At 42.6% G+C, this 24,027-nt stretch overlaps 1 protein-coding gene across 1 annotated transcript in view; it reads left to right on the top strand.

Moving 5' to 3' along the window:
* LOC124621979 (UDP-glycosyltransferase UGT5-like) overlaps nt 1-24,027 on the top strand; it is a 151,489-nt gene that overhangs the window by 75,257 nt on the left and 52,205 nt on the right. Inside the window, exon 3 of the mRNA XM_047147516.1 lies at nt 13,432-13,610. Coding sequence (XP_047003472.1) covers nt 13,432-13,610 — 179 coding nt within the window. The remainder of the gene's footprint in view (nt 1-13,431; nt 13,611-24,027) is intronic.

The raw sequence follows: 24,027 nt of genomic DNA, 5'->3' as shown, positions 1-24,027 counted from the left end.
TAAAACATAGCATCATAATGATGAAACATTTCGAACAATCCGAATTTTCCAGTCTTGTGAAATATTTTGAAGACATGTTGCACAAGAATCAGTACCTCTCAAACCCATACAGCACCTCAGAACTCATCCGCATTTGCTTAATCAAATTACCTGAACATCTACGACATATTATTTTGGCAGGACGTTGCAAAGACGACACTAAAGCTTTTCAGGGACTGTTACAAGAATTAGAAATTGACACTGACAATCGCGGAACGCGAAAACAGGAACACAACAATTACAGGTCACATCCGTCGCAATTCCGCGATGAAAGAAATAATAACTGTACACGACAAGGCTATTCTCACAACACAAATCGTGACCACAACAGACACCACCCGTATGACAACCGTTGGCAGAGTAGTAATAATTACAGGGAAAGATCACCTCTCCGCGGTAATGACTATCACAGAGACAATCGGAGAAACAGACAATATGGGAACCAAAATAAATATTATCAAGGGAGATAGAATAACTTTAGACGCAACGGTCCAGCGCGCAGTTACGATTCCGGGAGAAATTCTCCACCTCGTGACCGACAAGAAAGAAACTATGGAATCTACCGACATGACGACAGACTATATCATCCTAGCGACAGACCTGAATTGCATCAGAACTGGCGGGATTCAAACAGGGCAGGGCCCTCTGGACAAGGTGAATTTGTAGAAGCTAGGTCTCCAAATCCCAACAACGACGCGCGCCAACAAAGAGACAATAGGCAATGACTCATACCGCTAGCAGCCACAAAACGTACGTATGAAACTGACGACGCAGCTGCCGTACCTAGTAATTACGTAAAAATGGAAGACATTAGGGACATCTTACTCCAGGAACATGACGTAAAACATAACAACATTGCATATCCTGTAATTCACATTACAGTAAATGACGTAAAATTTACAGCAGTACTTGACTGGCAGTCCCATTTCAGTAATTAGTGAAACAGCCTTTAGCAAATGCAGCAAATCGAACGATTGTCCCACACTTCCGTTACGTAAGATTAAATTACAAGGTGCAATCTTTGGAAAAAGTGCAGATGTACGCCAACAAACCTACTTAGAATTCTTTTGTCAAAGCCACAGCTTTTCTATGAACTTTCTTATTGTTCCATTATTGTCGACGGAAATTATATTGGGAGTAGACTTTTTGAATGAATACAAAGCTATCTTAAACTTTCATGATGCTGAAATAAGTTTAGAGAAAGAAAGTAAGTCAATAGCTTTGAAATTTGAAGATTTGCTCTCAAACCATGACGAGTTAATTAATCAGCTTTACTTTCTGTTAGACAATAGTTCGGAATTTTCTACGGAACTAGACACCAACGATCACTCTGCAAGTACTGACAGGGATGATATCGACGGCATATTTGAAACTAATGAGTTAATTCAGAATAAAATTCAAACAATGGAGAATTGTAATGACACTGATAGGCAGGACCTTTTTGAGATTTTACAAGCACATTCCACAGTTTTTACTCACAAAACAGGAAAAATCAAGGGATTTCAATACCAATCTCGTGTTCGCGAGCATACTAAATTTTGTGTTAGACCATACGTAATTCCAGCACATTATAGGGACCGTGTTAGAACAGAAATACAATCTACGCTGGACGAGGGCTTTATTGAGCCTGCAGTAAGCTCAGACAATAATCCATTACATGTTGTTGAGAAGAAAAATGGATCGATCAGGCTTGTCTTAGATTCGAGACAAATCAATATTATCATCATTCCTGAAACAGACAGGCCGCAAACGATGGAAGAACTTCTTTAAAATTTTAATGGTGTAAAAGTATTGTCTTCTATTGATCTCAGATCCAGCTTTTATCAGATCGAACTTCATCCAGAATGTAGAAAATACACAGCTTTTCTTTGTTTCGGCGTTTGTTATCAATTTCGGAATCTTCCTTTTGGTTTGAACATTTCTTCGGCAGCGTTCATTCGCGGGCTAAATTCCATATTACCTGATTTCTTAAAACGTCACATCACCTTATATGTGGGCGATATTCTGATAGCAGAAGCCTCATGGGAACAACATAATCGCATCCTCAACAGTTTGTTACTTATTTTTGCAGAATCTGGAATTACAGTTAACTTGGAAAAGTCTGAATTCGGTAGGTCAAAGGTGAGGTTTTTGGGACATATTATTTTTTCTGAAGGCATTGAGCCGGATCCTGAAAAGTTAGAAGCAATCAGAGCCATTCCAGTTCCATCCACAAAAAGACAAGTCCGCAGTTTTCTAGGTCTCGTAAATTTTTACCGTCGTTTTCTGAATATGCAAATTCTAGTTACACCAAAACTTTGTTCTCTCACTGGAAGAAATGCTATTTGGAACTGGGACGAACAAGCACAGTTCCAATTCAATTCTTTGAAAAAGTCGCTACTTAACGCGCCAATACTAGCTCATCCAGATCTCTCACAAGATTTTTGCCTTAGCACGGATTCTTCTAAAGTGGTGCCCATTTATTTCAAGAAGCCATAGAAAATGACACTACTGTTCAGAAAACCATTGCTTTTGCTAGCCGAGTGCTAACAAAATCTGAAAAAAAAAATTATTCCGTTACTGAATTAGAAGCTTTAGCTATTGTTTGGGCATTTAACAAATTCCTTTTCTTTCTTTCTGGTAAGCACGTAAAAGTATACAGTGATCATCGTGCATTACAATTTCTTATGTCTTCAAAATTAAATAATGACAGGTTAAAACGTTGGGCATTGTTTCTACAAGAATTCCACTTCACAATAGTCGACATTCCCGGCAAGGAGAACATTGTTGCGGACGCACTGTCACGTGCACCGGCTGGGCTTGAGAAAAGTAACACAGAAGGCAACCTGGAGAAAAATTTCACTATTCTTTACATTCAGAAAGTCGCCTTTGAAAACTTCATCACCACATCTTTAAAGGACATTGCTCATGAACAAGATAAAGATCCGATTTGGAAAAACATCAAAAGTAAATGGCATGAAAAGCCGCATACTCAGATTCGTCATTATTATCTGGTTAGAAACAACATACTCTTCAAACGCTGCACTGTTGATGACAAGCTATGGGTACTTTGCATTCCAGACGATTTTGTTAATAAGCTCATTTGGTACATTCATTTCAGCTACGCACATTTTAGTCCACGAAAATGTTATCATATTCTTCGAACGACTTGTTATTTTAACAATATGGAAAAGAGAATTCGAAGAGTGTTGTCTATTTGTAAACTCTGTCAAAAGGCTAAACCATCTACTATCTCACATCGTGCTCCGTTGTTTCCTATCATCCCTTCTAAATTAAAAGAATTTGCTGCTGTTGATCCCTTGGGACCCCTTGTCAGAACATCGAATGGATTTTCGTACGTTCTAGTCGCTGTTGAACTTACTTCAAAATTTGTTTCTTTCACTCCGTTACGTAAAGCCACTGGACGGTCTGTATCCAACGCCTTTGTTAAAAATTTCTTACGTGAAGTTGGACACGTTAGTAAAGTCATTTCAGATAACGGACCGCAATTCAGATCTGGTGTTTGGTCACGCATGCTTCGGAACCATAAAATCAAACCTGTTTTTATTTCATTGTACTCACCACATTGTAGCCCGTGTGAACGGGTTATGAAAGAAATCAATAAGCTTTGCAGACTTTATTGTCACAGAAAGCATCAGCATTGGGACAGATATTTACACTTATTTCAAAACGTGCTGAATGAAATGCCTCATGACTCCACTGCTTTACCACCTATTCTTGTACTGAAGAATGAAGAACCACCGAACAGAATCAGAGAACTTATACCCTTTCCGAATACACGTAAACTTCGACACAAAGACATAATTGATTTTGCTATTAAAAATATAAATTCTGCAGCAGACAAAAGGAGAAAACTACACGGTAAAGCAAATGCAAAGAAATTATATATTAGTCAGAAAGTTCTCATTAAAGCTCATCCATTGTCACATAAGAAGAAACACGAGTCACAAATTCTTTCTGATTTACAATGGACCTTACAGAATCCGACGTATACCACATGATAATTGCGTTGAAGTTGAAACTCGGCGTACTAGGAAGAGTAAAGGTTTACACCACATTTCACATATAAAACCGTTTATTGAAAGATAATCTTCTTTTTAACTTTGTCTTTGCCATAAAATTTTTCACTTCACGCTACTAGTACAATTTATCACACTGAGAAACTGTTAACATGTAACAATGTTTTGAAGTTAACCATCCAGTCTAGAACCTAGGGAACATATTTAGACAGTATTTACGAGTGCATTGTTATAGTGAACAGACGACACAGAGTTATTGTGTGTGTACAATCTTGCTTGTTAGTTGCACGATTACGTAACGACTATAAGGCTTACATACTTAGAACATATACCGGTACTGCTAATGAGATTTTAACGCAACATTTTGCTTTAGTTGAAAATACATTCTGGATTTAAAGTACTTTCTGAGAGATACCAGATGACACAGTGGTTAGTTTATTTGACAGCTACACAATTATATCACGACGCTACTAATGAGTGATATAATTTATATTATTGCTTTTGCACTGTATCTGTTTTATATCTGCACAGTTTTTCTGTATTATTCTGGAAAGTAAAACATGTTTCAGTAGCAACTTTTGTGGTATAGCTACAATGAGACAGCCTTTTCCGTAGCACAACAATACGTTACAGCACAGTACTATCTTCATCACGGCAATAAGCGTAATAACTAAGATATCTATACGCAAAGCATTTCACTTTTGTTTATGATAAGGTAAGTACATTGACTTCAGCAGAACTTTGCTTACAGTGGACGATAACTACGACACTTCCTCAGAATTATCTTATAGCAAGACGCACATTTAGCGCTACAGGACACGCATTTGAGTGATTAATTTTGTACTTCAAACATTTATTTTTAAAGATTTTTGAATTACAAAGAAAGTTTTCCATGATACATTTCATTCCATTGCTGTAATCTGTAACATCTGAGGGTATAATTACATTAATCATCACGGGGGGGGGGGGGGGGGGGGGGGGGGGGGTACATGCTTACTTTGTGTACCATGTGTTTGGCAAGCACAAGGAGCCCTAGCTAATATGGTATTTGCTTATACAACTTTACACATCAGTACCATATTTCTCTAACACATAAATTACACAACTATCTGATAATTTAACTGAGAGAGACAAACATGTTTTATACAACATCAGTGACAGATGTTTACACAATTACACAGTTGGATAACTTCACACTTATGAAATTGTATTTTGTATGTACTTTGTGAAGTGTTTATATTTTTTCAGAATCATTGTGATACTATGAGAGCTTTGAATAATGTATTTGGTAAGGGATAATGATTTTTGAAGTACGTTTGAGGTAGATGACTTTATTGAAAGTCTTGAAATTACTGAAAGAAGCTGCGACGATTCTGAGATGTGATTGATCTGTTATGATGTTATTATTACGATGACGATGTGTATTATGCTGTTGAGGTATGTTTATGATCAATAAGCTGAGAATTGTACTTTAAAGAGTTATGAAATGTGTGTAAATGCGTGAATGTATCACAATGCCGACGAAAATTTTTTGGACACTATTATATTTAAAGGATTTTGTTTCTACACATTTGTAACGCAAATTCTCGACCTGTGAAATTTTTATATGAGACTGTCACTTTAGTGCAAACTGGTGTCGTAAATATTTCGGCAAGAAAGTTAAGTGACCGTCACGTAATGTGTAATGGGCACCCAGCTGCGCGACTGTCACCTGGAAGAAAGCCATTAGTGTGTGCCTTTTAGAGCTACAGGTGGAGAAAAAAGGCCATTATCCTCGCTATTGACATTTCTTTGTAGAAAGCATCGCAAATACGACACGCTCACACTTGAAAATGTATGAATACACTGTGGAGATCTTAATTTATGATATTTACTAAAATGCCTAATGAAATTATGAGAAACATTTTACATCTATTGTCTTTCTAGTTGAGAGATTGCTCATCTTCTTTAATATCTGGTTTCCAGCTGTGTTGCAGCATTGGTTTTATAAAATAAAATTAAGTGCATTTGCTAATGTGAACACTTTCTGCCAACAAATCTATTAAATAATAATTTTATGATCCATATTCTTCGAAAAAGGAGCACTTGGAATGGAAAGAACAATAAGAAGGGATTAATAACAGTAACTGCATACATACTTGGTAATGTTTTTGGCAGAGTAAGTTATCATGATGCATCACTCTAGTGTTAAGATGTGACATAGGTATTAAACATGGCCATTTTTACTGTAATATTTTTTCTGCTTGAGCTTTGTCATGGTTATATATAAGTTATTGCATTTGCTGCTGCGGTTTGCCAGGCATAGTGCTACTGAATGTCACGTTGTATTACTCTGTTAAGCCAGTTTTACTACTGATTTATTTTTCTTGTTGCTGCACATTGCCTCATATTAGTTGTAATGTTACATTTGCTTGGTAATTAAGATTTACTGTAGCTTGCTTTGCCAATTTCCATTTTTTGTCATTGCTGTTTGTATTAATTGTTTTGTGCTGCTGCATTGCCTCGTCCCTTAGTTTATGCATCTGAGCTCAGTAGATTTAAGTTAGCTCAAGATGGGGTAGGCTATATGTGAGAACGAGTTGTGATGAATTGGAAGAAATGCATTGAGAAGCTATAAAAAATGGTTTGGCCAAAAAAAAATTTTGAAAGAAATATGAATAGAACACAGAAAGCAGGTATAGATAAGACTTTTTGGGAATAATGATGAGTGAAGGGAGATCTCCAAGAAGTAAAGTTTTGTTTGCAAAATACTGCAGTAAAACAAACCCTGTCCTTTCCTTCTGTATTATTTCGCTATGTGTTTGTGTTCTTCCTGTCTTTATATATTTATCTGATAAGGCTTATGTCGTAGACCTTTTCTAATACTCAGCTCCATTCACTATGGTGAGGAATACTGTTATCCTCAAATATAATTTGCATTAACAATATGTCATTTTCTTTGTAAAGATGTTCACACATTATTAATTCTCTTCTGTTTCAATTCTCATGTGTGAAATTAATGTTTCGAAAACTATTCTCATTATTTTATGTATTTACTTATGTCATAATTCCTGTAACACTGATGTAGATGTTTATTTCTATTCTTTTGTAAAGCCTCTATTACTACAAATGTTATCTGTATTATTATGTTTTTAATGATGTTTTCTGTATCTTTGTAATTGTTTTCTTGTGTTATAAAATTGTAATGAACACCAGTTCAGCAAATTAAGTAACTTGTAAGCATTCATTTCACTGCGCACATTTCTGTTGGTCATAGTATATGGACAATATGTGAGAAGTAGAGACTGATAGTGTTTGCACGTGTGTTAATAATTCAGCAAGGGACTGGTTAACAGCTTTGCTGGTTCTAAGGACAATTAAAAAAAAAACTTTGTGAGTGCACAAGTGGTGGTTTATGGACTTTCTATATTCTCCGCAAGACTCTTCGATGGTGATTGTGCACCTGCACAGTCGCAACAGATGACTGCTGGCCGTCTCTACATGGACTACAGTGGGTCTGCATCTTTGATGGCCCACCAATACCATTTTTTCTACAAGGACTGCAGTGGGTCTGCACCTCTGGTGGCCCACCAATACCATAATCTCTACCAGGACTACAGTGGGTCTGCTCTGTGATGACCTACCTACCAGTATTCTCCAAAACTTCGAATGACTCTGCTGTGGGTTTGCTCTGTTATGGCCCATTACCTGTCTGCATGTCAAGAGTCAGCACTGTCTTTACGTTGGAAGGACAACACTACTTCTTCAAGACTGCATGGAAATCCACTACTTCTGTGTGCATTTTCTTTTACTGCTCAGACTTTGAGAAAAACACTGCAATTTTACTGTGATGGACGATCAGGACTGTCTTTATGGACTGTGAGAAAAGTTTAGCTTTTGACCAACATTGTATCGATAAGTGTGTGCATTTGATTTCTTTGTTATTGTAATTATGAATTTTTTTTTTCAAATCTGTATTGGCCACTGCCCAAAACAATTTGTAAAGTTTTTTTTGGGGAGCATGGGGGCTATGCAAGTAGGCTGTTTAGGTTTTTATATTGGTAACGCCACGTAGCGCTCTGTATGAAAATCACTGGCTGTGCTGTGTGCCATCTGTGGCTGGTTTGCATTGTTGTTGCCTATTGTAGTGTTGGGCAGCTGGATGTTAATAGCGCGTAGCGTTGCGCAGTTGGAGGTGAGCCGCCAGCAGTGGTGGATGTGGGGAAGTGAGGTGGCGGATTTTTGAGAATGGATAATCTGGAGGTGTGTCCATCAGAAACAGTACATTTGTAAGAATGGATGTCATGAACTGCTATATATATTATGACTATTAAGGTAAATACATTGTTTGTTCTCTATCAAAATCTTTCTTTTGCTACCTGCGCCTATCAGTAGTTAGTGCCTTCAGTAGTTTGAATATTTTATTTAGCTGGCAGTAGTGGGGACGTTACACAATGTCTTCCTACCAATAATTCAGTGCTTGCTGCAACAAGGCAAGGCAGATGAAGGAAGGGGATAGACAAGATAGCCGATGTGTTAAAGCTTCACAAGGTAACAGATATTAAGTCATTGGCTACCTTGTGAGGTCACTGGCAGAGAGATGCAAAACGACTTAGAAAGGCCAGTGAATAGATGGTGGACAATCGGATTATAAAAATCTGCTTACGAGGGGAAAACCTTACTGCCACGGTGTATAGATCAGTATCGCTGACGAGTGGCTGTGTCAGTATCGTAAAGTGTATTAACCTCAAATATTATGATGGTGGAGGCAAAGAAAGCTTGTCATAACGAAACATCGTTTGTACACGGAAAACTGCTAGTGTGAGAGACAGATTGCGTTAGTCATGCACGACACTTTGCAAACAGTGTATCCAGCGGAACAACAAGTGGATCCCGTCTTCGTGGATTCCCGAATCGCGTTACGCTGTACATGATCGTCCACTACTGACCAATACCTGTGTCTGACCGGCTGAATATTTGATTAAAGGGAGCCAGTACGCTATATTGAACGGCGAATGTTCAGCAGAAACGAAAGTGACATCGCGTGTGTCCCAAGGAAGCGTAATACGAAACCTAATACTCTGCCACTTAGGATCCCTAATATTGACACGAAATCGCCATACACTGTGTGGTATCTTTGCAGACGATAAACGTAGATTTGTTTTTTTGATGGTGTTTCCTCGCGTCTCACTACTAACGTCCCTTAGTACCAGTGGAGTGCGAATAAACAGGTACATCAGGAGTTGGGCGCGTCAAAAGTTTTGCTGTCCTCTGAAGAACCCACAAGGGTGCGAGCAGAAAGTTGGGAGAAGCAGGGAGCCGTCCAGAAGGGTGTGCGGTGCGGCGGTGCCCTCCGTGTGAAACTGTTGTGAGGCTGCGCAGTTGGTTGCTGAGCGACAGTTACCTTCCTCTCTGCTCCATGCACAGTTGTTTGGCGATATCAACGTGTCGTAGGTGGTTTTGCACTTCCAACGAGTTGAGGCGAGGATTGAAAGATTGATAAATGGATAAAAGTAGCACGTAGGGTGTAAGAAATAAGTGAAACAAAGTAGCAATGAGATGGTTAGCCCCTTTTCTCTACGTAATGGAAACCAATTTGTGCAGGCTTATTTACGTTGTCTTATACTAGACAGACGAGACTACGACATGATGATAATTCACAAAAAACTGCTGATGCCATTTGTGGATACAGTGTTCTTCTTGATGACACCGAAAGAAAAATACGTAACTCCTTGTGCCAAAGCATTTTGCTCTGTTAGAAAAATAAAACTAAATGCACTCGAAAGCCATGAAGTGTACTTAACCAGAACAAAGTTCATGAATATTTATTGGGTATCAACACTCTTATACAGGGTGATTTTTCCACGGTGTACAAACTCTGGGGATTGATCGATGAGAGGATACAGAACAAGTAAGGTCTAATGGACTTATGTCCGGAAATACATATTTTCCATGCAAGAGACCATTTATTCGATCATGGAGAAGGCGGTATAATACTCGCTGTGCCATGCAGCCACAGTTACAGTACGTGTGGTTTCCTCCAAGAGGGTGATACTATTCCTCGTACGTCATACCTTAGCGCCCTCGCCTGCCATAGCAATTGGAAATGTTGTGTCCCATTGACTTCTCTTGCGGACTTCTTTTTGTGGATGTGATACAGTGCTGTACACAATGGCTGCATATTCGAATCAAGAGCTTGCCGAAACGATGTTTATTTACGGAAAACCAAATGGCAACGGACGGCGGGCAGCAGGGTTGTATCAGGAGACGTATTCCCGCCAACTACTAAAGCATTCAACGTTTACAACAGCGTTTCGCCGTTTGTCTGAGACAGGGCCGTTTCAGGAAGCAGGATATCATGAAGGACGTACCCGAAATATTCGAACACCAGACTTGGGGGGATTGGGGGGGGGGGGGGGGGGGACGTGATTAACACTGTGGAAGGCGAAAGCCGTGTCAGTAGCAGGTAATTGACCAACCAGTACAGGGTAAGCGAGACGACCGTGTGCAACATTCTCCATGATAATTGCTACTACCCTTATCACTTACAGCTTATACAGGGCTTATGAGGCCACCTTTAGGAGGAGCGGTATCTTCAACTTCTATAACAGCCGTCTGTGAGATAGAATGCATAAATCCCATTGTATGGTGACAGCGAATCATCAGCATCGGTGCATCCGGAATGTGTGGGCCGGGATAATTGGCGCCCGTATTTTGAGGCCAGTGCTCCTTCGAAGTCGCCCAACAGGCCGGAACTATCGGCGTTTCTTGCGGATGACTTTGCCTCCGCTGCTCGAAGAAGTGCCATTGATGATCCGCAGGGTTTTGTGGCTACTACATGATGGTTCTCCAGCCCACTTCGCCGTGAACGTCCGGACACATTTCAATCGTGTCTTCCCTGGCCGATGGATCAGGGGAGGGGATCCAGCTGCGTGGCCTGCTCGTTCACCAGATCTTAACCCGTGTGATTTCCGGTTATGGGGCCATCTCAGAAGCATCCTACGTGCAGAGCCCAGTCCTGATGTGGAGACAGTGGAGCCTTTGACACACTTCGGATGCAGTCTGGTCGATGTGAACGTGTGAGACAGAAAATGCTACGGCGCATACACGCATGCGTTAAGACACATGGAAACCATTTTCAACACATGCTGTAACTGTGGCTGCACCGGCCAGCCGGTGTGACCGAACGGTCCTAGGCGCTACAGTCTGAAACCGCGCAACTGCTCCGGTCGCAAGTTCGAATCCTGCCTCGGGCATGGATGTGTGTGTTGTCCTTAGGTTAGTTACGTTTAAGTAGTTCTAAGTTCTAGGGGACTCATGATCTCAGATCTCAAGTCCCGTAGTGCTCGGAGCCATTTGTGGTTGCACGGTATTAGACCACAGTCTCTGTAACAATGTATGATTGAATAAATGGTCTCTAGCATGGAAACAGAGCACTTCCGGACATAAGTTCATTAGACCTTTCTTGTTCCATATCCTCTCATCGATCAATCCCTAGTGTTTGTGTATGGTTGAAAAAATCACCCTGAATAACATTCTTCAGTAGTTTACCTTATTCTTGATTTCTTTTACGTTACTTACCAGATTTTATCAAAAGACAAATGGGAGTTCGAATCGTGTTTCTCCTTATTTTCAATATTTAGGAACAAGACTCTCCATTAACTATTATTACATTTGGTTATACAGTCATGCTCATAAATTAAGGATAATTGCAGAATGTGGTGCCACACAACGTGGCACTACACAAAACTGGCGCTCATAGCATAGGCACATAGGGAACACACACGACACAGAACTGTAAGTCCACGGTATTGGTGATAACTTGAGAAAACCGTCCCGAAACACACGTGCTACAAAACGCCACTGTTTCCTGCGATGTACCCCGACATCAATATGGGATATGATCACCATGCACACGTACACAGGCCGCACAACGGGTTGGCATACTCTGGATCAGGTGGTCAAGCAGCTGCTGTGGTATAGCCTCCCATTCTTGCACCAGTGCCTGTCGGAGCTTCTGAAGTGTCCTAGGGGTTTGAAGACGTTCAGCGATACGTCGACCAAGGGCATCCCAGACGTGCTCGATGAGGTTTAGATCTGGAGAACAGGCAGGCCACTCCATTCGCCTGATATCTTCTGTATCTAAGTAATCCTCCACGATGGCAGCTCGGTGGAGCCGTGCGTTATCATCCATCAAGAGGAAGGTGGGGCCCACTGTACCCCTGAAAAGGCGGACATACTGGTGCAAAATGACCTCCCGATACACCTGACCTACTACAGTTTCTCTGTCAAAGACATGCAGGGGTGTATGTGCACCAATCATAATCCCATCCCAAACCATCAAACCACGACCTCCATACAGGTCCCTGTCGAGGACACTAGGGGTTTTGTATCTGATGCCTAGTGCACGCCAGATGAAAACCCGCCTAGAATCACTGTTCAGACTATACTCGTCCGTGAACATAACCTGGGACCACTGTTCCAATGACCACATGCTACGTTCTTGACACCTGGTTTTACGGGCTCTCCTGTGGCAAGGGGTCAGTGGAATGCACTTTGCAGGTCTTCAGGCGAATAAACCGTGTCTGTTCAGTCGTCTGTAGACTGTGTCTGTAGACTGTGTCTGGAGACAACTGTTCCAGTGGCTGTTGTAAGGTCCCGAGCAAGTCTACCTGCAGTCTCCGTGGTCGTCTGCGGGCACTGATGGTGAGATATCGGTCTTCTTGTGGTGCTGTACACTGTGGACGTCCCGTACTGTAGCACCTGGACACGTATCCGGTCTGCTGGAATCGTTGCCACAATCTTGAGATCACACTTTGTGGCACACGGAGGGCCTGTGCCACGACCTGCTTTCTTTGACCAGCCTCCAGTCGCCCTTGTAATTCTACCCCTTATAAAGTCTTCAATATGTGTTCTCTGAGCTATTTTCAACACACAGTCACAATTAGGACGTCTGAAAACGTCTGGACACTTACTTGCTGCACCGTACTCTGACATGCACCGACACACCTCTGCGTATGTGGACTGCTGCCAGCGCCACCGTGCGACGACTGGAGGTCAAATGCACCGCATGGTCATACCCCGAGGTGATTTAAACCCGCAAACCGCCCACCAGAGCGTTGTTTCACCATGTATCAGCATTCTCCTTAATTTATGAGCATGAGTGTGTACTAATATTCTGTTGTTCTACATCTCATCTCCCTTAAACGTTATTATATCTACCGCGTATCGTATTGGAATTAAAGATGTGCTTTCGTCGATAGCGACAAAATTTTACTTTTTATTTCTCTATTACCCACTACAATATTTATTTCGAAGTAGTGGATGCTAGTACACGCAGATCTTGTGGGACTACGTGGGCTCTCTTCTGTATGGACGCTTTCTTGTATTTCAGCTCCAGGACACAAAGTACAAGGCGATTGACCTGTCTTCGTCCTACTCGTTCCTGCAGCAGCTAAACAAAACAGTGCTGGCCGACACGTGGCCGATGAAACTGGCTGAGGCGTACCACGAGCTGGGGGTCTTCTGCTGCACCGATGAGCTCAAAAACCAAGCTCTACAGGACTGGCTAAAGTAAGTGGCCAGTTCATGCCATATAGCCTAATGTGCAGTTCACATGTCGCGTAAGTACTAACACAGAATGGTGAAAATAATGAAATTTTTTGCGGAATACATTCCCAACGAGAAAATCTAGCAACACATACGAAGACCGACAATAATATTTTGAAAGAAGTCCAGCAAGTAACGTATTGATAGCCATGATGAGCACCAGAGGGACCTGCATGGTCCACTGAAAACCGTCAGAGTAGGTCAGAGAGGCTCATCACCGATCAGCCGCATAAGATGAACGGTGTTTTATTTACTACAACTACCAAGCGCCATTTGGAACAAACATGATGCTACGTAATTACGTACTGAAACAGCAGAAGATTAATTTGCATTCGTTGCCTTAAAGTTATGTCAAACAGCAAATGAAACTAAGTAGACCTAGAAGACGCGCTACATATCAACATGTAGCGCGTCTTATAGGTCTACTTAGCTTCACGTGGGCTCCCGAGGCCCACCGCACGGCGTCCATGGAGACGAGGCGCTCGCCGGAGTTTTAGTCTTGGTTGTGACTTAATACCTATGTACTGCATTTTTAAAATGTGACTATGCCTATTCAGGCTGTTTTAGTTTTACTTCTAGACCATGCCCACGTAGACATATTATAGAATCGCGTATATCTTCTGAAGAAGGCTCAATTACTTGGGCTGAAACCTATGTAAAGGTTGGTTTCATTACCACAATCGAGGCTGATAGTTTCTTATATATTAGATTATCACTATTGCTGACTGGGCTCCAATGTCGGAAGTACTAAAATGTCTTAACCGCAACAGCGACAGACAAATCGACACTAACAGTCGCTGACGTCCTAGCCACAGTGAAACCCTAACACGAATCACAGCAAAATATCTCTCACATGGTTATAATGAACGAAACTCACCTCACTAATCGATAACGAAGCACATAGTGAAGCCGGCCGGAGTGGCCGAGCGGTTCTAGGCGCTTCAGTCTGGAACCGCACGACCGCTACGGTCGCAGGTTCGAATCCTGCCTCGGGCATGGATGTGTGTGATGTCCTTAGGTTAGTTAGATTTAAGTAGTTCCAAGTTCTAGGGGACTGATGACCTCAGATGTTAAGTCCCATAGTGATCAGAGCCATTTGAACCATTTTGAACCACATAGTGAAAAAAATTAAGAATTACTGCACTAGGCATATTCAAAATTATTTCGGCAGATACAGCCGGAGTAGCTGACGGAAATCACGGGATCGCGATTTACACATTTAGAGATGGCGGTAGTATCGCGTATAAAAGGTATAAATTGGCAGTGCATTGCAATGAAGCGATTCGTGTGGAAACGTTTCCGACGTGATACGGACAACACGACGGAGACTAATAGACTTTGAACGCGGAATAGTAGCCGGAGCTAGACGCATGGGACATTCCATTTCGGATATCGTTAGGAAATTCAATATTCCGAGATTCACAGGGTCAATAGTGTGCCGAGAGTACCAAATTTCAGGCATTACCTCTTATCATGGACAACGCAGTGGCCGACGCCTTCACCTAACGACCGAGGGCAGCGGTGTTTGCGCACAGTTAATGGTGTTGACCAACAAGCCACACTCAGTGAAATAATCGCAGAAATCAATCTGAGACGTACGGCGAACGTATCCGCTAGGACAGTGTGGCGAAATCTGGCGTTAATGGTCTATGGAAGCAGACGACCGACGCGAGTGCCTCTGCTGACAGCACGGCATCACCTGCAGAGCGTCTCCTGAGCACGCGACCCTATCGGTTGGACCCTAGAGGACTGCAAAATCGTGGCCTGGTAAGGAGAATCTCGATTTCAGTTACGAGTTGATGGTAGGGTTCGAGTGTGGTGCAAACACTTCGAATCCACCTAAGTGTTCAACAAGGCACTGTTCAAGCTGGTGGTGGCTGCATGATGGTATGGACTGTGCTTACATGCAATCGACTGGGTACTCGGGTCCAAATGAACCGATCACTGACTGGAAGTGGTTATCTTCGGCTCCTTGAAGACAATTTATGGACTTCATGTTCCCAAACAACGATGGAATTTGGATGGATAGCAATGTCACCTTGACACAATTGTTCTCAATTGGTTTGAAGAACATTATGGGCAGTTCGAGCGAATGATTTGGCCACCAAGATCGCCTGACATGAATCACTTCGAACATTTATAGGCACAAAATCCTGCACTAGCAACACTTTCGCAGACTGGACAGCTGTAGAGGCAACATAGCTCAATATTTCTGCATGGGCCATCCAATGACTTGAGTCCATGCCACGTCTAGTTGCTGCACTACGCCGGGAAAAATAAGGTCCGAAACGATTTAGGAGGTATACCGTGATTTTTGTCGTCTCAATATATAACTCTGTATGTATATATATATATAATGTCAACCATGGATTCTACAAAACTTTTGCAAACCAAATTAAAGGGTATATCCCTCAAAATATCTGTTTTCGGAAATCAGATGGGAATCTGGCACTAAGCGACGAAGAAAACTGTGAAGAATTAGCCAAATATTTTGAAACGCTACTAAACTGTCCAGAACCAACAGAAGCTCTTCCAATATCCAGCACTAAAGCCCCGCAACAGCAAGACTCTGTACCGCCAACTGAAGAAGAAATTATCAAACACATAAACAAACTCAAAAATAACAAAGCATCAGGAGAAGATGGAATTGTAGCCGAATTTCTCAAAAGTCTAGGGTCTAACTCAAGAAATGAGCTAGTTAAAATTATTCAAAACATATGGGTTACTGAAGAAATACCAGAAGATTGGAAATGTGCCCTAATACATCCGTTACATAACAAAGGGGATAAATCGGATGTGAACAACTATAGAGGAATCTCCTTACTTGCCGTCACATACAAGATATTATCAGCTTGTCTTCTTGAAAGAACACAAAAACTGCTAGAACCCAAAATCTCAGATTTCAAAGCTGCTTTCAGACCAAACAGATCATGTCCAGAACAAATTTTAAACTTGAAATTGATTACAAGGATGAGACAAATGCGAAGGAAGCCTACAGTCGACTTTAAAAAGGCATATGATTCAATTCACAGACCCACACTATTTAAAATTCTTGAAGAACAAGGACTGGACAAGAAGACACGGAACATCATAGAGCAGACATTAACAAATACAAAATGCAAAGTGAAATTCATGGGAAAACTTTCAAAATCATTTGAGATAAAAACTGGGGTTAGACAAGATGATGGATTAACACCTCTGTTATTTAACTTAGTTCTGGATAGAGTCATGGCAGAATGGGAAAAAGAACTCAAAAAAGAAAAGTACTGGAAACCAATATCACTGGGAACCAAAAACGATGACCTACAAATCCCCTACTTAGCCTACGCAGACGATCTTGCAATAATGGCAGATTCTAGTGAAATGGCAGTCAAACAGATAGAAACCTTAAAAGAGTGTGCAGGTAAAGTTGGTCTACAAATATCTTTTGAGAAAACGGTGTTTACAACAACAAATCTAGAAATTTCTAAGTTACAAACCAAATATGGAGAAATTAAGAGGGTACCATACTTTAAATATTTAGGAGAGATAATTTCTGAAAAATACTCACAACAAGAAAGAATATTAAAAGCTCGTAGGGGTCTAGGGCTGGTCCAAAACATTTACAATAAAAAATGTCTATCTATAAATACAAAAATTAAACATTATAAGTCGGTAATTAAACCAATAATGCTATATGCCAGCGAAACCTTGACACTTAAAAGGAAAACAGATATGGAAAACCTGAAGAAAGAGGAAAGGAAAATCATTAGGAAAATTCTGGGACCAAGATGGACCAAAGAGGGGTATAGATTACAGAAAAATTCTAAAATTGAAGAATATTCTAACATAGAGATAGACATGAGGAAGAGGCGTCTAAAATTCTATGGCCACATAATGAGACTTCCCGATCACAGACTTACAAAAAAAATAGTAAGATACGTAGCACCCCTTGTTAATGGAGGAGAATGGATCAAAAATGTAAAGAAAGATCTGGAATTAGCCAACATTACTACTGAAGACATGAACAAAAGAAACAATTTCAAACTTAAAGTTGACAAATGGGAGGTCAAACCAGAGACAAAAGCGCCGAGAACTGGAACAAAATGGAGCGAAGAAAGAAGACCTGAATTCTCGCAAAGAATGAAGACCTGGTGGGCAAACAAGAAGAATAAGAAGCCCCAGAAGTGAACCATCTTTACTTAGCGTCTTCCATGTTGGGAGCTTTACGACTAATAATAATAATAATAATGTCAACCTGAACTTCTCCCATCTCCAACCTTCAATTAGCACAGCCCACATGGTACTCAGATCAAATGTGCTCCAAAGGAGAGTGAGAGTAAAGAGTTTCGTTTTTTTCCAGCTTTCATTCAATAATAGCTGAGAAACGTGCCATTGTCTGTGTATCCACTTATTCCAACCTTCTATCAGTCCATTTCCTCCTGCCCACTCTCTCCATCCATCTCTCTTTCCTCCTCTCTCAATCTATTTGCCCTGTCCATCAGCTACCACCCTCCCTCTCTCTGTCCTCCTCCTCCACCCCACTTTCTGTCCATATTCTCCTCACCGCTTTCTGTCCATCTCCTCCTCATCCCTCGCTGTTCGAAATTTGGGCACGTGCACATAGTTCACCACAAAAAGGCGTCGTGTGAATCCACCTTGTGTTTTTCAGAATGTTCAAGAACAGCACTAGGTCATTCCCTCCATGACTCTCATCCTGTCACCGTTCTCCATCTTCCCTCTTTGGAAGAATCCATGTTTATTCCTGTTACTGTGTGCCAAGATGCTTTTTTATTGCAGCAAATTAGAAAAGCTATGCGCCATATTATTATTACCTGTATTATTATTGTTATTTTTGTCTCACACAATTATGCTGGAGCAATGCTTCACGAGCATCGAACCCCCAGGGGGCTCACCATTCTTTGTCGGGTTCGTACGGCAACCACAGGGCCCTAGCCATTGCAGTGGCTTTTTTCCCTTCTGTACTGCATGTCTATCTCTTCCTATTCTTTTTCCCCTCCCTTGGGGAACATGTGTGGGGTATTATTGGGAATGCTCTACATTCTGTCACTGTCGTACAAACATTCTCACCTATGTTTATCTCTATTTTTTCCTTTCTTTGTTTCCCTTCTCTCGTTCCTCCGCTTCGACGTTTGAGGATCTTTTTTTTTCTTCTTCCTCACTTTGCGCTCCTGGAGGCTGGCCCACACGTCTGACGCGTAATGGGTGACTGGGTAACTCATAATTCTCAGCCCTGGGTCGACAGGTAGGGTTCGCACGTACCGCCGGTACAGGCCAAGCCTAGGGAGGGGTGATTGCTGCTCAGGCTGTACCCTCCCAAAACTGCCGATTGGTGCCTCTGTCAGGTGTTCGGCAGGTGTGTCCTGAGATGTGAACAATCACCTAAGTTGGGTGCACCCCCTTTTCAAGGGAACCCCCAGTTGGAAGGAGCGCGCCATCGGAGATGCTGGTAATCATGGGGGATTTCCTCACGATGAGTCAATCATCTTCCCACTCAATGCCTACAAAACGTAAACGTAATGACGCTAATGATTCAAAGACCCTTCCCACTGCACCACTGTTCCTCATGGTCTCACGTGCTGAAGATGGTCAGTCCTTCACCGTAGTAAATTCGTTTATTATTCAGAAAGGTGTTGATGCAATTGCTGGTCCTGTGAAATCCTGCTCTCGTTAATGGAATGACAATTTGCTTTTGGAGACCACTTTTGATTTTGGAGCACAAAAACTGCTTGCTGCCTCGCTTCACCACGGTAATACTGTTCGTGTTGAGGCCCATAGAACTTTGAATTCTTCCCATGGTGTGATTTACACCAGGCTGCTCGACAGTCTTTCCAAGGGCGAAATCCAATCTTATCTCTCTGATCAGGGTGTCATTGCCATCCATGGCGTAATGAAAAAGGTAAATTCCTCCTTACTGCCCACCCACACTCTTTTTCACCTTTGGTAGGGTGCTGCTTCCGTCCTAGATAAAAATCAGGCTATGAAATTCACAGTCCGGCCGTACATTCCGAAACCGGTGGTGGTGGTGGTGGTGGTTAGTGTTTAACGTCCCGTCGACAACGAGGTCATTAGAGACGGAGCTCATGCTCGGGTTAGGGAAGGATTGGGAAGGAAATCGGCCGTGCCCTTTCAAAGGAACCATCCCGGCATTTGCCTGAAGCGATTTAGGGAAATCACGGAAAACCTAAATCAGGATGGCTGGAGACGGGACCGAAACCGGTGCCCTGCTGTCAGTGTCATCGTTTCAACGACAAAATGTGTAACCTGTGGTACGGATGCACACACGAGGGTGATTGTCCACCTTTTTCTCCCTGCTGTATCAACTGCAATGGCAGCCGTGCCGCCTCCTCTTGGTATTGTCCGATGTATCTTGATGAGCGGGCTGTCCAAGAGATTGGGGTAAAGGAAAAAGTGTCTTACCCAGTAGCTCGCAAATTACTGGCTAGTTGCAAATCCTGTGTTCTCCCATCTGGCACCTATAATTCTGTTCTTTTTATCCCTCATTCCATGAAGGACATGGTCACGCAGATATGCGACCTCAAATTCAGCTCTGAGGTTGTCAAATCGCCCAGTGTCAAGGCAGCATCGCCATCCCCCCATCCCGCTGTACCACAAACGGAAACAGTCGCCTCAAGGGGCGAAGCCACCAGCTACACAACCAGTAGGCAGGAAACGATGGGAGGAGTACTCCAGTGAAGACTTCCGCCGTCCCTCCAGCCAAACAACGCCCAAGTCTTCCTCTAACTGTACAGTCCACCAAAGGCAAACGGTCTTCTCCTTCGCCAACTCGGAGACCCTCTGCAGTGGTGTCGCCATGTGGTACTTTAGCGTGGCCAGCTTCTGTCTCGCTGCTGGACTCCACAGACCAACTGCACAAGCAATCCGATGCTTCTGTGGGCCCCATGGAACAGGATGCTCCTTCTTCTGTGCTCTGTAGTAGCGACTCTACACTGGCTGTCACTTGGTGGCCGCCAGGTTGACATCCCTACATCTCTTCCTCCTCACGACTGTCCTCCAGCGGAATGTTCACAGCCTTCGGTCCCACAAAGAGGAATTACTGCTGCTTTTAGCATCACAGCATCCCTATGTACTCTGTCTGTAGGAAACGAAATTGCATCCTCGCGACTACTTTGATTCGTTTTGACCTTCCCCCTGAGGTCTGCATTTCATCTCATGGGGATGTCATGCTGCTCGTACGAGATGACATTCATATTCAGCCCATCTATCTGACTACCTGTCTTCAAACTGATGCAGTTCGCCTTTTCCTTCCCCACCTGACTTTTTCCCTCTGTGCCATTTATGTACCTCTGTCATTCAAAAAATGGTTCAAATGGCTCTGAGCACTATGGAACTTAACATCTGAGGTCATCAGTCCCCTAGAACTTAGAACTACTTAAACCTAACTAACCTAAGGACGTCACACACATCCATGCCCGAGGCAGGATTCGAACCTGCGACCGTAGCGCCTCCGTCATTCCTCCAGCTTATTGGGCAGCTTCCTCCTCTTTTTTGCTACTTGATGACTTTAATGCACATCATCCTCTTTGGGGTTCTCCCAGCACCTGTCAGAGAGGTGCTCTCTTGGCTGATCAACTTAACCTCTTCTGGCTTAACACTGGAGCACCCACTTTCCTTTCTGACTCCTCACCCACCTATTCCCATTTTGGACCTAACCATTTGCACTGCCCATTGTGTCAGTGCCTCCAGCTGCATAGAGGTTTTACACTGAAGAACCAAAGAAACTGTTACACCTGCCTAATATCGTGTAGGGCGCCGTGGACATGCAGAAGTGCCGCAATACGACGTGGCATGGACTCGAATGATGTCTGAAGTAGTGCTGGAGCAAACTGACACCATGAATCCTGAAAGGCTGTCCATAAATCCGTAAGAGTACGAGGGAGTGGAGATCTCTACTGAACAGCACGTAGCAAGGCATCCCAGATATGCTCAGTAATGTTCATGTCTAGGGACTCTGGTGGCCATCAGAAGTGTTTAAACTCAGAGAAGTGTTCCTGGAGTCACTCTGTAACCATTCTGGAAGTATGGGTTGCCGCATTGTCCTGCTGGAATTGCCGAAGTCGGACATGAATGGATGTAGGTGATCAGACAAGATGCTTACATACAGTCGTATCTAGACGTATCAAGGGCCCCATACTACTCCAACTGCACATGTCCCACACCACTACAGAGCCTCCACCAGCTTGAACAGTCCCCTGCTGACAAGCAGGGTCCATGGATTAATGAGGTTGTATCCATACCCGTTCACGTCTATCCGTTCGACACAATTGGAGGCGAGAATCGTCTGAACAGGCACATTGTTCTAAGTCATCAACAGTCCAATGTCGGTGGTGACGAGCTCAGGCGAGGCATAAAGCTTCGTGTCGTGCAGTCATCTAGGGTACACGAGTGGACCTTTGGATCCGAAAGCCCATATCGATGATGTTTCGTTGAATGGTTCATACGCTGACACTAGTTGATGGCCCAGCAATGGAATCTGTTGCCATTTGCCGAAGGGTTTCACTGTTGTCAGGCTGAACGATTCTCTTCAGTCGTCATTGGTTCCATTCTTGCAGGATCTTTTCCTGGCCGCAGCGATGTTGGAGATTTGATGTTTTAGCAGATTCCTGATATTGATGGTACACTCGTGAAATGGTCGTATGGGAAAATCCCCACTTCGTCACTTCCTCGAAGTCCCATCGCTCGTGCCCCGACAGCAGTACCACGTCCAAACTCACTTAAATGTTGATAACCTGCCATTGTAGTAGCAGTAACCAATGTAACAACTGTGCTAGACCCTTGTTGTCTAATAGAGGCGACACTGACCGCAGCGCCGTATTCTGCCAGTTTACATTTCTCTGTATTTGAATACGCATGCCTATACCAGTCTATTTGGCGCTTCATTGTAATAGCTCATGTTTGTCAGCTCGCCGTCGATAGCACTGGATACTTAGAAAGCTCCCGTGAGCAGAAAGTTGATGGCAGGTACGTACCGGTATTTAGAACTTAAAAAGCATTAAACACTCCTCGTCTGCCACAGTTATGTGTGTAATTTTCCATATAATTTTATTAGTGATGATCTGATCTTTCTCTTGAAGTCCTCGAATGTATGAGTTGCTGTCTGTTGCGCTCCACACCAGAATAACTTCCTGTTCAGCATTCATAACAATTCACCGCATGTCTTCAAAGTACTCCATAAGCAGTTTTAGAGGTATGCATGCAGTAAATCGGCAGTACTCTTCTTCTGTTCTGCCCACAGTCTCGTCTATGAACCATCCTGCACTTCCTAATGAGTTCGCATCAGAGGGTGCTAATATTCTTCTTCTTAAATGACCCATCCGCCATAGATCACCTTGCGGTTCTGCTGTGAAGTTCTGTGCTGTGCGCTGTGTGCGTTGATTTTAAACCTTACTCCCATCTGTCTTAGAGGTAGTCGAACAATGATTTCCTCACCACGAAAGTCAACAAGTTGGTAACACAGCTCCAGGTAGACTAGTGTCTGAACTGTCACTGGAAGGTATAAAGCGTTGGTAGGAGTCTCAACAATCTTACACCCCATTCAAACTGATGGGAAGGATCCGTAAGTTGAATAAATCAGTCTATCGTTGAGATATGAGTTTGTTGCAGTGTTACATTCAACACGAATTGTACTGACAGGGAGAGTATCAACTGTCTGATCATATTTGTAAAATTTATTGGGATCCGTCTTAAAAACCTGTTCCCTTGTGAAACCCAGTAGTGCGCCTACTAAACCTTTCTTCTTAAAGTCAATAGATGCAGTCACCCTCCTTTTTCGGACTTAAGTGTACTTATATTTGCACGGAGCTCAATTCCCTTTCCAGACTGTTTAAAAATTTCGTTTGATTCGTAAATATCGTATGCACCAGGTTTAAATTCCATAATTTCGATTTTACCATTAATTTCCAGATGAAGTTTATTGTTAACCTCCGTGATATTTGGTATGATGTATGTCTCCAGTCCAATCAGCACGATACTTCTACCTTCAAAGCTTAAATCAATTGGTGGGAAGTAATTCGTTTAAGGTCAGAGTGCACAACATTATACAGTAGGTCATGAGTCCACTATGCGCACAACGTGGCTACAAAGGTAGAGGGGGCTGTGTGGGCGGTTTTTTCAGGTTAGTGTGTCTCGCGAAAACAGAAAAAGGGCTTCAGTCACAAAGGGTGCAGCCCGAACACAGGAAGAACGTGCATACAGGAACCATTGGTATAACAGTTGTAAATCGTCGTAGCTGTGTTGGGAAAGTACCAGAGCTCCAAGCGCTAATACAAAGCACTGATGCTCAAATAGTTATAGGCTAAAACGAGGAAACAAGTTCAGCCGGAATTTTTGCGAAGAACCCAACGGTGTTCCGAAATGATAG

Source organism: Schistocerca americana, chromosome 7 (assembly GCF_021461395.2).
Source record: "Schistocerca americana isolate TAMUIC-IGC-003095 chromosome 7, iqSchAmer2.1, whole genome shotgun sequence".
In the NCBI taxonomy this organism is placed as follows: Eukaryota; Metazoa; Arthropoda; class Insecta; order Orthoptera; family Acrididae; genus Schistocerca; species Schistocerca americana.
Note: the sequence above shows the minus strand (reverse complement) of the source record. Positions and strands in the feature narration are given on the sequence as shown.